This window comes from Vanessa atalanta, chromosome 1 (genome assembly GCF_905147765.1).
Source record: "Vanessa atalanta chromosome 1, ilVanAtal1.2, whole genome shotgun sequence".
Lineage (NCBI taxonomy): Eukaryota > Metazoa > Arthropoda > Insecta > Lepidoptera > Nymphalidae > Vanessa > Vanessa atalanta.
The window spans coordinates 14,484,248-14,499,160 of NC_061871.1; the positions used below are offsets into that span (position 1 = coordinate 14,484,248).

General features: G+C 32.7%; 1 protein-coding gene across 1 annotated transcript; it reads left to right on the top strand.

The window, feature by feature from the left end:
• Positions 1-4,728: 4,728 nt before the first annotated feature.
• LOC125066938 (phospholipid scramblase 3-like) lies at positions 4,729-10,519 on the top strand. Its single transcript, XM_047675272.1, has 5 exons — positions 4,729-4,797; positions 6,804-7,003; positions 8,830-9,021; positions 9,604-9,762; positions 10,422-10,519. The coding sequence occupies exons 1-5, from the start codon at positions 4,770-4,772 to the stop codon at positions 10,443-10,445; spliced, it is 603 nt and encodes a 200-aa protein (XP_047531228.1). The 5' UTR covers positions 4,729-4,769; the 3' UTR covers positions 10,446-10,519.
• The last annotated feature ends 4,394 nt before the right edge of the window (positions 10,520-14,913 follow it).

Sequence of the window (14,913 nt, forward strand, 5' to 3'; positions counted from 1 at the left end):
AGTATATTGCTTTTCAGCGTTATATACCTAATAACTCTAATAAGTGAGTGGTACCAATCCAGATATTAAACTAACAGCGTAAATTCGACTAAGGACTCTTTTAATTTTATAGGAATATTAACCTTCATATATTATATGATTGACTGAAATAACTACTGATTTTTTTGCTTGTTCTTCTCGATAGATTAATTATAAATAACGATTTAAAAAAAATACTTGTATCAGGTTATTAATAAAGAATATATTGATTATTAATATATTCGTACTAAGAATTTTAAAATCAACGCTTATAAGGGCGGGGCATAAGTGCCAAGGGAGTATATACTTTTATGGTGTCGCAAATACCCCTTCCAGCCCCCGAGCCAGTGTACACAATGTCGTGGGTACAGTGCGCATCGCCTCATTATAAATTTAGATTTTCGGTAATGTAAACGAATATAATTCTTATTTATAATAATTTGTCTTACTCATATCGGTGTTATAAAATTATCTAGTCTTCGTAATGTACATTATTACTTGCTTTGGGTTAAGATGGGTAGATGGTGGGCAGGCTGCACGTTTGACTTTTATAACAATTGAATAAAAGTAACGAAGCTGTTTTTGTAGTATAAGTAGCATCGTGCAATGTTGGATACTATAAAATTTAATTGAAAAAAAAATAATGTCATTTACGTATTCAAGACGTAAGACCTTTGATGACTTTTACCATCTGATAAAAGCTTTGGGATAGTACCCAAGTGTAAGTAGTGCAGTGCGTCCATAACGTGGCAGAGCTTTCTTCAAGGGAGATATGACTCTTGACTCAAACACATGCTTGCTTCACATAAACGCTTGAGATAAGTCTGTAACGTAACCTTTTCAAAATAACGTAACTAAATTATTTCGATAAGAACGCTAATAGCATCAAGTTTTCAGCTGACCGTACCAAAGAGTTATATCACTTCAGTATCAAACGGAGCGCGGAACGCGAGGGCGGGTTGGGACTTGTGACCGATAATACAGGATACTCTATACTCTCGTGGAAAAATAATTTATAAATTAAAGTGTGCGAGCAACATTTTAATAAATAGTTTTGGTGTTCCATATAGCAGTGAAAAGTTAAAAAAAAATACATGTAAATATTTTTTCAAATTTATAGTATTAAAATAGCAAAATACAACTGATATTTCTTAAGAGCGTAACATAAATTTAGGCATATTCCGGTTAGTCGTAGTTGTTTTAGTTTAGTTTAACTTTATAAGAATGGGGTTTAATGTATATAAAAGTAAAAAAAAAAAAATACTTTTCAGTTCATATAATTTTAGGTGGGATATCGATGGGTCTTGTTATTTGAGACCTTATTGAAAAATAAACTTTGGATTTTATAAATATAATCCGATGTTTGTATGTAAATTTTCTTTTCCAATTACACTCAGCTGGTATTTGCTCACGGGTGGTCTAAAGATTATTTAGAACTTCCTCCATCCGTAATATTAAAAATTAGCTAAAAAATAAAATAGTTTAAATGGATATAGCTTTTGTATAAGTTCATTTAATAACATGAGAGATTTTCTGTTTCTAAATTCGTTGCTATTTAAGATTTTAAATTAACATGGTTATTTTTATTACTATAAGTATTTGACAGTGTCTTGTGAACAAGACATTCGTAGATAATGTCGAAATATCGAGCTCCACCAGATAAAAATCATGGTAAATATCCAGTTTCAAAAACTTATCGTTGGTATTTTTTTTCTACCGTCGTAATTTACTCTATGATAGGGAGTATTGTCGTCGAAATAAAGCCTTAACTTGATAATCATTACGTTACTAAAACGAGATGTAAATTATTTATTGTTTGTACTTTCGACTTGAAAGTATTTGAAGGCATGTCAGTTAAATAACTGAATATAATTAGTTACATATTTTAACAATTTTGTTGACGTATGTAAGTGTAGCAACATGTATATTTTAATATTAAAGTATTAAAGTCGATGAAGTCAAGTAGGAAGTGCTGTGAATTCCTCTAATCTAGTTTGACGCACAGATTTGATCCTTCGGGCTTCTGTGTTGCGAAGAGAAAGTTGGAAATTAGGAATAATAGTGTTACTATTTTTGGACGTCGAATCGTTTCTTTGCATTTTCTCAGAATATAATGCACACTTTATCAATTTCCCACATGTTTTATTTTTAACCAACTTCAAAACAGAAGGTTATGTGCTTATATTGACAAGTATTTTTATTGTTATGTGAAAGTAGGCTTTGTCTATTAATTATTTATCATCATCAAAGTGCTTACAGCTCCTGATTCTCCCCCTTCCGCATATAGTCAGGTCTTGCCGCCTAAAGGTCATCGGTTCAATCCAATCCAATATTTAGGTCATAATCATTGGATATTAATTCTAGTTCTCTTTGTAAGTAATATATTTTCAACACGATTATTATAAAGACGGTGTAATAATAAATACATACTTTACGATTGCATGTTTATTACATTTAACTAAATATACAATGATTATTTATTCAAAAACTACTTCGATGTTCATACCATACAACTCCGCTCACGATGTTTATTTGATAGACAATTTTATTACTTCTAACGGCTTTTTTTATTTCATTTCATGAAGGCAGGCAATTTCCACGTGATGGTGAATAGGCACCGACGCTCATTTTCAATTCAAGTCATATACCATCAACCTTAGGAACTAATATGTTATATGTCTTAGAGGATTGGAATTGCGATCCAACGGGGAAATGCTGCTAGCATTTTTGCCATCATTCTAAGCGGTCATGATTTGTACAGTAATTATTTTTAAATCGTATTTGTATATATTTAAGGCCTTAATATTAGGTACTTACAATAAATATTTTGTGTCTTTTATTACATTGGCTCATTTGCCCTTTGAAGCGGTAATCACCAATAAATGAAAGATTCCTCTTTATGTTATGTCTGTAGAATAATAGATGAGAAGGTGGTACAGAGTCAGGCTTGCATAGCTCTACCATCATTTGTATAATGTTAACACATTTATTACCTGAGGCTTGAGAGGTCTTTCAACAGTTTTTAAAAAAAATAAGGTGATATTTTCAATGCTTATTTTTGATGTTCTTCTCTATGTATGATCACCAGATCACTTGAAAACGACTTGACCGATTAAAAATATTCAAATGAGGTTGATCCAAGATACCGCTAACTGTTAATATTTTATGTGTAACATTCTCTAATTTTACATAGCGATTTGTTGACGATAACTTCTTTCTATGTTTTGTTTTGTATTAACAAGATTTCATTTAAGATATGAGCTGAAATCATAACCATTTATAGTAACGCTATTATGCGCTACCGTTATAAATATAAATCTATTATTCATCTTCCTCCTTTTCCGTATTTATTGACGCAATGATTCCCATCAATCAGCCAGTCCCTGAGCTCTAAAATTTTGATAAATTTAATAATATTAAAGTTACAGCTTCTAAGTGTCCCATTCTTGGACAAAGGCCTCTCCTTTCGAGGAGAAGCTTTAGGAGCAAGTCGGTGAATACATGAATGTCAGAATCTGAGATGGCTAAGTGGTTAGAACACGTGCAACTTAAATAATGACTGCGTGTTAATTACGTATTGCGCTTAGAACGCGTCTTATACAAAATAAAATAGCTTACTAAGACTTTTATAACCTTTTATTTAATTCTCCATCTAATAAGCGTTATCCCAACCCGCTTCCATTAATCTTGCGCTTTTCTGTCTGACTAAACTCTTTCTTTATGATAAGGGTTCAATGACTTACTATGTGAAAATTATTTAAGTTAGGACAAGTGTGACAAGTCATGCTAAAGCATACTTATTAAATTATATCTTTATATAACGTAAAAGTCAGTCGATTCGCGTCTCGTATGTTAGCGAATGTATTTTCTTTTTCATATACGTAGGTAGACTGGCTAAAGGGCCTTGCTAAATCGTCACCACTATCCCATAGACCCATTTTGGTTTTCCAATTAAGGTTGTTCAAATTGTTCACCATTCCTTACATCGCCAATACACCACCATTTTTGAGAGTACTAGTATTGCCGTCTGGCGTTCGAATATCTGATGAATGGGTGGAACTTGACCTTGAACTTGTAAAGCCTTCAAAATCTTTCCATGTTCTACTTTTCAATATCATCAATTTATCTTTTATAAATAAGATACACTAAAAAATTTAATTAAAAAAAACGGTGTCTTTCATATCACTCGGCACGTCATATAACAATATGCTTATTAAAATAAATATCACATTAATTAGAAACATTTCACTGTAACGAACCCTTAATATTTCCGTGCGAACAAGGTTGATACTGATGGTGTCGGCTCCGTTATAATAACTATCGCACGCAATTTTATTTTTAGGAGCTTTGTTACGATTACGAATAATTTGTACTTACATAATAATATATAACATAATTTACCATTATTAGTTATACTTATAGCTCAAAAATAAAAGTACTGGTTTGCCCTTTAACCCGGAAATTGATACAGGGTCATTTTTATCCGGAAATATGCAATACAAGTAGACATCCCTTACAAGTTACAGCGTTATATAAATACACTTTATTTTTCACCATTATGTAACTTCTTAGCACGAATAGACTAAATTATAGAATACGTGTTTTAAGTGATACAAAATAAATTATATGAATTATTAAAATTACTAAATAGTAATAATGTATTCGTAAAACAAACTATTTGTTATTTGATGGAGTAATAGTGTAAGCTCAGTTATAAAGCATCAACGAACACAAAACATCGGAAATACAAGATGGAAGCCGGCAATACAGCTGCTACTGGTAAGGATACTTATACACTTTATTTATGTTTTATAAGGTATTATTGATATTTATACGATAACTAGCGAAACAACCGCCCATATCGCAGCGATTTTTTGGTAACAAATAATTTGGAATTGTTGGTATCTTTTAAATTTTATTCTGTACTAGCGACCCGCCCCGGCTTCGCACGGGTGTAATGCTGATACTAAATATACTACAGAATGTCTTACAACGTACACAGTTTTTCAGTCGTTAGACAATACAAAACGTCTATGTCTCTGCGTTTTAAATCTGTAATTTCTTCGAAAATATTCAATTAAATTACATGCTGTGAGGGACAATATTGATCTATATTAAATGCACAATGTATTTAAGGTCCGTAATTGGATAAGGATTAATGCTGTATTGCTTGAAATCGCTTCGAAAATATTAAATAAGCCATTATTTCTCGTAAAAAATAAAGGATAAAAAATGGTTATTGTAGCTTATCCCTAAGATATAAACATATACCATAACGGACTTTTTTGACAACCTTTTTAAAGTGTACAATACTGTAGTACATTATTTTGATCTATCTCGTAGGGTTCAGCCAGCGTTTGCAATGTAAGCGCAAAAAATGTGTTTATTTACGACATCACTTCAGAAACCTCTAAAATTATCAGTGTTTTTATACTAAATCGTGCATGTAATATACATATCAACCTCTTGAATCAATCTATCCATTAAAAAAACCGCATCAAAATCCGTTGTGTAATTTTAAAGATCTAAGCATACACAGAGACAGACAGCGGTAAGCGACTTTGTTTTAAACTATGTAATGATTGTGAGGTTGGTCGTCAGGTGTATCGTTAGGCATAAAAAGTACCCATTTCTATTTATATTATTCTCCCATACTAATAACGCGATTTTTTGCCTATATTTGCTCGATATCAATAAATGTGTGTACATACTGTTGTTTACCTAGTCAATGGTACGGAACCCTTCGTGCGCGAGTCCGACTCGAACACGGTCGGTTTTTTTTTAAATAAACAAGACTATTATTTGTCATTACTGTATATGCTACAAAGCTATAATTTCACGCGTGAAGTCCAATGGGGTAGTTAGTTCTTTTTAAAGGTTTTTGTACAAAAACAAAAAAAAGTACCTCTGCTAAGCTTAGACCGCCTACCTTACCTTACCTACCGCCGAGAAGATTTGGACCTTATTTTACCACACTATAATAATAATAACGCGGGTTGGTGGATAAACATAGGTTAATTTCATTTTCTTTGTACAGTCTAGTAGAATATATATATTTTATTATAGAAGTGAAATAAATGTAAAACGAATGAAATTATAAAATCTATTTACTTAAGTATTTTTAAATGATTTCAAAAATAACAAGTTGTCTATTTTGAAGCGATATTTTCAATACAGCGTATTTTTAACACCTGTATTTCTATTCATTCGAAAAATCAGAACACGCAGAAGAATTTATGGCCCAATTTATTTAGCTGCATAGTTTTTAAGAACGTTCATATATTAAGCTAAGATTTATCGCAACGAATCGTGAAGTGGCCCACCCGCATCACCGCTCATGTGTCCAGATGATTCGCTGTTTGTTTTTCAGTTACATAATAACATCGAAACGAAGAAGTGAAATGATACGACTTTTCAACACACTATTCCGCTGTCAGAACACGAATAAATGCGCTCTGGTTTTAGTTAGTACAGTTTATGCGTTTGTTTATAAATCTTTGGCTTATAATCGTTCACTTGTTGAATTTGAATGAATTTAAATGTGATTTTTCTTGAATTTTTTCATTCAAACTTTATTCTCGATTGCAAAGTAAATCTTTTCTATGGCTGTCAAGTTGGAGGCTTGGAGCGAATAACATCACGCTGCTTCCCGGCGGTTTGGTGACATGAGACAGATTCGTTAACAGTTTTTACCATGTTTTACTGCATCACTGATTAGAAGATATATTATTGAGACTAAATAAAACTGGACTAATTTGTTATCAACTTCATTTTTTGGTTTTCAGGTATCGAATTGCTGAAGACTCTGGATCGCGTTTTGATAAGGGAGCAGTCTGGATCCTACGTCAATAACAAATACGTGGTGCTGACCGCAGAGGGCGCTGTTTTGCTGTACGCGAAGGAAGACTCGGGAATTTTAAACAGAGTGCTGGTCGGCAAGAGCAGAGCGTTTGAAATCGACGTATTTGATACTAACGATAAAGAAGTAAGTTTATTAACCAGACCGATTTTGGTTACGGCGACCTGTCTCAAGAGCGACTAGCCAACTACCAGCACGTTTCACGAGATCATAATTCATTTGAGGCCTTTCGAACGAAAACGGTGCTTATAATTCGAGCACTCTACCTCGATGTAATAGAGTCGATGAATGTGTTATTGGTTTTGAATATATTGTACATTTATACATTTTTATGTACATAATTTAATGAAGTTTCAAAATAATGTTGCCATAACAATAATATGTTTGGGATAAATTTATTGTTTATTTTTTTTATTTTCATGACAGGTTTTCATACAATTCCTTACTTGTGGAAGATGTAGTAAGTTATATATGTTAATATATTTATTTAGGTACATTGGTTTAGAAGCTGTGGCAACACGGTCGTATCTTTAAATACTATGATAACATTCATATATTACTGACGTTGATTATTTAATCGTCTTAAATGATTTAATTATAAGGTTAAATAATTTTAAAATAAAATTGACATTAAGTTCAATTTATATAACTGGGCAATAATGTTCTGTAAAAAAACTTACTGACTTAGATTATCACGATATTATAACCGAAATGTATAGCGTACAATTACGTGGGCTGTAATCATAAATGTGGCCACAATCATAACAGCTAATACGCAAAGGCACGCAACACTGACCCTTGACCTTATGCGTTATGATTTCCACTATAAGTTTATTCAGGGATATTACAGAATTTTGTTAAGGTGAACCTTCGAGAGCTTATAATATTGTTAATAACTAATAATAAATGTTTGTTTGTTTCTCTTCTACGGATACTGTCCGCGTTCCTAGTTCCTTTTTTTGTTGTTCAATATAGTATATATATAATATAGTATGTATTAAGACAACATAATGATGTCATTTTAACTGGTAATTTATATGCATATTTTCATATCCTGTTCCCAGGTTATATCAATACTAAACTACAAAAGTAACTATAAAAGTAAGTAAACTACAAAAGGTCCAGTGGTTAAGCCGTGCTGACGTGACAAGCTGACTGACTGAAACATTTACATTCACATTGTATTTTATTTAATTTTATTTGGACAAAATAATACAAAACACAAATGAAATTCTCGGTTACCGAAACGTTTAACGGATGAAATTACATAGCACTTAAGTACCGGAAAGGGTTTGACTTTGAACCGAAAATTGAAGTTAGTATTACGTAATATATAATTAAAAGAAAACACTTAACACATCAAAGTATATTGAAAAATTATAATTGATAATTTACTTCATAATATGACCTATTATTTAAAAAGATAATATTCGTTTTTAAATTTAATTAGGCGACCTGATTAGGCTTACCATCATCCGTAGGAACTGGCACTGCGATAAGTCAAATTACCTTCCACCACCATCCTGCCAAATCTTCCTCAACAAAGTGCCACCGTTTGATGTTAATATCTCCAATGTATGTTATTACATTGGCTCACAAATTCTTTGAATCTAGAATTGATATGGAACGAATAGTAACCACCCAGATCGACCAACACAGGTCCATTCAAATAAGATTGCATTTGGAATTAAATTTCATAAAATACTTAAGATTTAATTATACTTTATGTATGTTATAAATTAATTTCAACAATCCTTTAATTAACTAAATTATATGGTGCGTAAAGGTCAAAACATTTTGTCTAAATTCTAAATAAATTCTAACCAAACGCTTGCTTCATAATTTGGAACACAGTTGTGATGGCGTTGTAAAAATAGTGTAATAATATATTTTAAGATTAAAGATAAAATAAAATGTAATATCAATTTATTCTTAGCATTTAATAATTGCAGGTGATAAAAATCCGTCGGCCGTACACCGTCGGTCCAGATAAGATGGATGTAGCGCTCTGCGGGCAGGCTGCTGCGGTCGTGAGGAAGGAGGTCACCTTCTTCAAGCCGGTGCTGTCTATCAACGATGTCAACGATCACCCCGTAGTGAGGGTCAAGGGACCGGTGTCCATATCATCTGAATGCAACTTTGAGGTAATTAGATCAAGCTTTATACTCTTGTTAATATATTATCAAATTTACAATGTACCTTTTGTATGTACAAATGTAACTATTTTCTTAGCCTTTATTAAAATATTTTATTAAATATAAACATTATTTATATATATTATAAATATATTGAAAATTTAAAAAGCCTGATGTAAACGTTCGTCTTGTTGGTTCGTGCGAACCACCAATGTGTCCAACATTGGAATTTAATTTATATAAATATCAAATATTTATAGTGTCCGACAGAAGGTCAATAGTTACGTAGGTATGCGTTAATCGTATAATTACGTCGTAAGCTTCAATGATTGTATGAAATTATTTAACAAAACAAAGCTTTTATTATTTCTAAACTTAACTTAATAAAGTCGCTTAACTTTATTTTGCGTCATGTAGAACGTAATTGTATGAACTGTAAATATCTAAATTTAAAAAATAAAACTCTTTAATAGGTATCACGAAAATAGTAATTTAAATATCAAATCTACTCATAGGATTTGTTTGTTTTTCAAAATGTTTACGAATGTGACCGAATTAATATAATATATAAAGTACAAATCAAACTTTCAGTTATATTCCACTGACAAGAAACGTATCGGGGACATCGGCAAGCGCTGGAGCGGCCTCGCGCGCGCGCCCGCCGCCGACCGGGACAGCTTCGCCATCCGCTTCCCGGTAGACCTCGACGTGCGCTACAAAGCTGCGATCATTAGCACTTGCTTTCTCATTGTGAGTACCAATCACGTACATACAAGTAACGAGAATTCATATCGGCGCCAAATGGTAAATGGGTCACTTCAGTGGTCATCATCTCCCATAGACATTAGCGTTGTACGAAATATTAACCACTCCTTACATAGCTATTGAGTCAACTTGGGTACTCAGTGTAACTACAGGGACGAGGGACCTAACATCATACCTTTCAAGGTCGGTGACGCAATTGCAATCTAAGGAATGTTTAATATTTCTTACTGAGATGATGTCGGACGGTGGGGACCATCAGGTGGTCCATATGTTCGGCCTCGAACCTCTACTATAAAAAAAAAATTAAAACACCTTATGATGATTTGCCGCTGATTGCTTATAATTTGTCAGAAAAATTATTTATAGAGATCTAATTTTAGCCGCGATGTGGCCGAGTTCTTTCAATAAAAATAATTGTCATTGAACTTAACCGAGGTTGTCATTATACTCAATAGATGGCAATAATCGTAACAAAGAGATAAGCGTGTTACATCTATCCAGAAAATAAAGGCTGTATTAGCAAAATATGTAATTTATTGTCGTCCCGACCCATAAGGACATCATTTTCTGATATTTTAGATCACATTACACACACAGATTACAGGATGATGTCTCTATTATTAAAATAACCATTTCATTTTCAGGATTTCTTGTTCTATGAAAATTGAAGACACGCTAAACGAATCAACCTTTGACAACGAACGCAGTGAAACAAAATAAATTGAGCTTTACGTTATTTACAAATTAAAAATGAATTATTTTTATGGTTCACGAGTAAGATGTTTTAAATAAATTCATTTAATTTATTTTTCGATATTTGGTTATCCCTTAACATAAATATTTTTTATTTCACATAGTTATCGTACAGCGCCATCTTTTGTTCAATAGCATAAAATGTAGACTTCTCCTTTTCATGCAGTTTCCTAATATACTACTAGATGGCAGGCAGTCGGGAGCAAAAAGTGTGTTTTTATTACAATGTAAAGTTTTCACCGCACACATGCCAGATGATGTGTTAAGATACACATTATTTGGGATGTGTAAGATATTATAATATTAAATAATCAGGTTTTGATTAAATATTGTTTGTCTATAACTATTTTTAGAAAATGTAGGTAGCATGAAAGACATTGTGTGTTTAATATCGAAAATTTAATTATAAGATTTCAGTGCGTTGGCTTTTTAATATTTAACTGTCAGACCGACTCTATATATTTTCAATATAAACTCACTGTAAGATCTACTAGAAATTTAATCTAAAAGGTTTCGTAGTTACAAACTGCAGCTATTAATGCATGTCTACAAGAAACAAAGTTTTAATTGTTTTCAAAAGTTAAGAAGAATCCGCACAACTTCTCTGAATAATTATTTTTGTCTGAAGAATTTTTGCATTTAATTTATAGAAATATTTTAATATTTTTCTATAATTTTATATAAGATTATAAGATAATCTTGGCCGGCAACTTTGCTTACATGGAATTTGGTCCTGAAGTGTTTTTTTTCTTTTCTTTCTCGAAAAAATGTGTGTGTAATGGAAGACGAAGAAGGTTCGCCAATGCGCCGCCAACCGTAGAAACTCAGGTATTATGTCTCTTGTGCCTGTAGTTACACTGGCAGTCGTCCTTCAAACTGAAACACAATTATACTAAGTGTTGTTTGGTGTTGAAATATGCGATTGCTAGATGATACCTGTATTTTTTTTTCACATAATAAATATATGCAAATAGGGTAAAAATAAATGATAAAAAAATGGGAAATTTAGGTACAGGAGTACTCGTGTAATAGTGATGAGTTCTTGGAGTTGTAAATAATAAAGTTTTTTTAAAAACCCTCCGCTATGTCAGGCAGATCCGTCTGCGGAGGTGTTCCGAGCAGCTATAAAACACGCCGCGTGTACACTTGTAATTAATTTATTTCTAAGGCGCTCTGTTTCCGCAGGCCTTCAAGATTTATTGGAGCTGGAATTAACAAGATAATAAAGTTTTTTTCTGCGGAAGCGTGGCAAATGAGAGCGATTTTTGTTTCGCACGGTGAAATTCAATCGCCTTATTAGATTCGACGTCGCTTAAAGTGCTTTCGTTACTGAAACGAAATATTATGGTCATTCGTCTGCCACCGCTATATAAATAATTCTCGCTTAAGATGTGCATGACATGAAATATTTAAATATCACTGAATTCAATTATAATACCTAATACAAATACAACAACAACTTATTAATTTATTTTAGTCTGGCAAACTTCTTGGGTACAGTGCTTCGTCGCATTCAAGATTTTATGTCGGGATAATATATTTTTAGTGTCCAGATATTACACGAGCAGTACCCAAAGGTCATTGTGAATAATATATTTTCTAGTCATCTATACAAAATATATAGTGACGTGTACATTTTGTATGCAACGGGATTTTTGACTGTCTGTCTGTTCACTTTCACTGTTAAACCACTAATGAAATATGAACCAATTTTGAACCCCGAAGAAGGCTACTTTCTACCTTAAACTTAAAACGAAACCCCCTCATGTTTTTATTATCTTTCACATGGAGAACGCACCGCCAATTTTATGTGAGGTTTTAACATAATAAGCTATACCGAAAAATATACATATAATATCCTAAGTATATGAGCAGCGCACGCAAAGAAATTATAATAAATTAAAAATACAAGTGTAATAAAGTAGTTTTTCTGGATAATTTAGATTATGATATTAGTATGACAAATTTTTGTAATTCTGCCAAAAATGTAAGTGCTATCGTAGGACGACATAATTCGTCCTTCAATTAAAACACTTTGCACCGAATGATTAACTCAAAGGCTCTGAGAATAATTACTTAAAAACAATATAATTACATTAATTCGAGTGATTTGGACGACTCCCGCCAAACGGGAAATGACTCCTGGAAATGAAAGCTGACGGAGGAAAATGGCAGGCCTGAAGTAATGTATTGTCTAAAGAAACATTACGATATTAGATTTTCTTTTGGAAAATCATCTACCGAAATGATAACGTCAAGTTATAAATACAATATATTTAATATATTAACTGTTTGAAGGATAAATGGCGCTGATAGTTTAGTGACGTATATGTTCGGCTGCTGATCATGGGGCTCGGTGTTCAAATACCGGGTTGTTGCAATAAAAAGTTATGTCTTTTAGTTTTTCTGTCAAGGAATTCTCATCAGGGTTAGGTTGAGTAAATTTTTAATAATTTATCTTAAAGAAGTCCTTTATAAAAAGGACTCAGGATTATTTGGGACATCACTTTTTAGGAAGAGGCCGTACCCTCTTGTACAGCTGTGCTCATGAATTTTACAAATATTAAAGTCAGACAATTTATTTTATATTGATTATGAGGGTAAGTTAAGGTGTACAGATTTTATTATTGAGGCCAGAAAGATATTAACGTTTCACTACTTGACACGGAATCTATGTTGGACTTTATATAACTTTATATACTATACACAGTATATGACTCCAGTATACCCCGAGTATATAAAGTTCAAATTCATCTTCTAGAGAATCAGGAAAAGTGTTTATTTGTTTAGTAATGTTACTAAGTAAATGCTTTTCAGATATAATATTATTATTTTGCTCATTGAATTTTGATTTATGTTTGTACAATTCTCATCGACCAGCTTTCCGTTTTCTGAGCACCTTAAAGGTTAACTGTATGATATGGATATCTTAGTGTGGAGTTAATGCTTGTTGACTTCCAGGCAGGAGACGTTTTTTTTTTTTTTAGCATTAGCAGCCCGTAAATGTCCCACTGCTGGGATAAAGGCCTCCTCTCCCTTTGAGGAGAAGGTTTGGAGCATATTCCACCACGCTGCTCCAATGCGGGTTGGCGGAATACACATGTGGCAGAATTTCGTTGAAATTAGACACATGCAGGTTTCCTCACGATGTTTTCCTTCACCGCCGAGCACGAGATGAATTATAAACACAAATTAAGCACATGAAATTTCAGTGGTGCCTGCCTGGGTTTAAACCCGAAATCATCGGTTAAGATGCACGCATTCTAGCCACTGGGCCATCTCGGCTCTTCTCTCTCTCTGCTCTCCAGGCAGGAGACGTAACATTCATAAAATTTTATTAGTATTTAACTAACATTACTGTATTTTTAGACATTGAAAAAGAGTAACTACTAAGTTTCTTGCCGGTTCTCCTCGGTAGAATCTACATTCCAAACCGGTGGTTGCTTTACTTTAAATAGTTTGTTAAATGACGATTCAAAAGTCCTTCTAAAAGCCTACTTGAATAAAGTATATTGTGATTTGATTTGATTTGACTTATTGGGATAAGTCGTTGTAAACTTATTTTGTTTTTATTTAGTTAATATAAACGATAGAAGAGGTCATGTAATAATGCACGTTATCGTACACAACTACATGACATGACAAATAAAGTGTACATTGTTTTTGATTGAAAAAAGTAACTGTTGAGTTTCTTGCCGATTCTTCTTGGTTGATTCAATATTCCGAATCGGTGGTAGCTTGATATTAAAGATAACGTTGTAAAATTACGAATATAAAGGCCTTATATTCGTCATTTTACTAGGTTATATTTCGATTTTAAGTTTAATCATTGCATGTGTGTGCAATAAAGAGCTGTTGTACGTAAACGTAACAACACAATGGCAATTGGGAGATGTATCATCAAGCATGAAGCTCGTACATAAGCGAAGTAAAAAAAAATCATCGATTTGAGAAATCAATAATCGCTGTTCAGTATACAACAATATTTCAATTCGGAGCGATATTTCATCCAGGAAAACATTCCGAGTGAGAAACTAAGCTATTAGCATAATTAACTTACTTCGGTGTCCGTTGAAATGTTCGTCGAGTTAAGGAGGGAGGGGGGATGTAGGTCAGGGGATCGGGATTCGTATTTCCTTTTGAAATGACGTAATAACTATCAGAGTAAAGAAGTCGTCTCTAAATGTGACAGAAATGAAAGGAAATGGATTTTAAATATTTCTCTTGATAAAGATTACGGAACAAAGTTTTTCTTCGCTTAAATTAAATGTTTTTGTTTATATTTCAAAACTTTCAGCAGTTTGAGTTTTAAAAAATTAATAAAGATAAAATATCCCAAACGACCGAGCGAGATCGGGCGAAAGATCAACTACCTTGCGATTA

Coding starts and splice junctions, on each gene's coding strand:
- LOC125066938 (XM_047675272.1), top strand. CDS start 4,770: ATGGAAGCCGGCAATACAGCTGCTACTG. Junction 4,798..6,803: donor CGGCAATACAGCTGCTACTG/GTAAGGATACTT, acceptor TTTGGTTTTCAG/GTATCGAATTGCTGAAGACT. Junction 7,004..8,829: donor TTGATACTAACGATAAAGAA/GTAAGTTTATTA, acceptor TAATAATTGCAG/GTGATAAAAATCCGTCGGCC.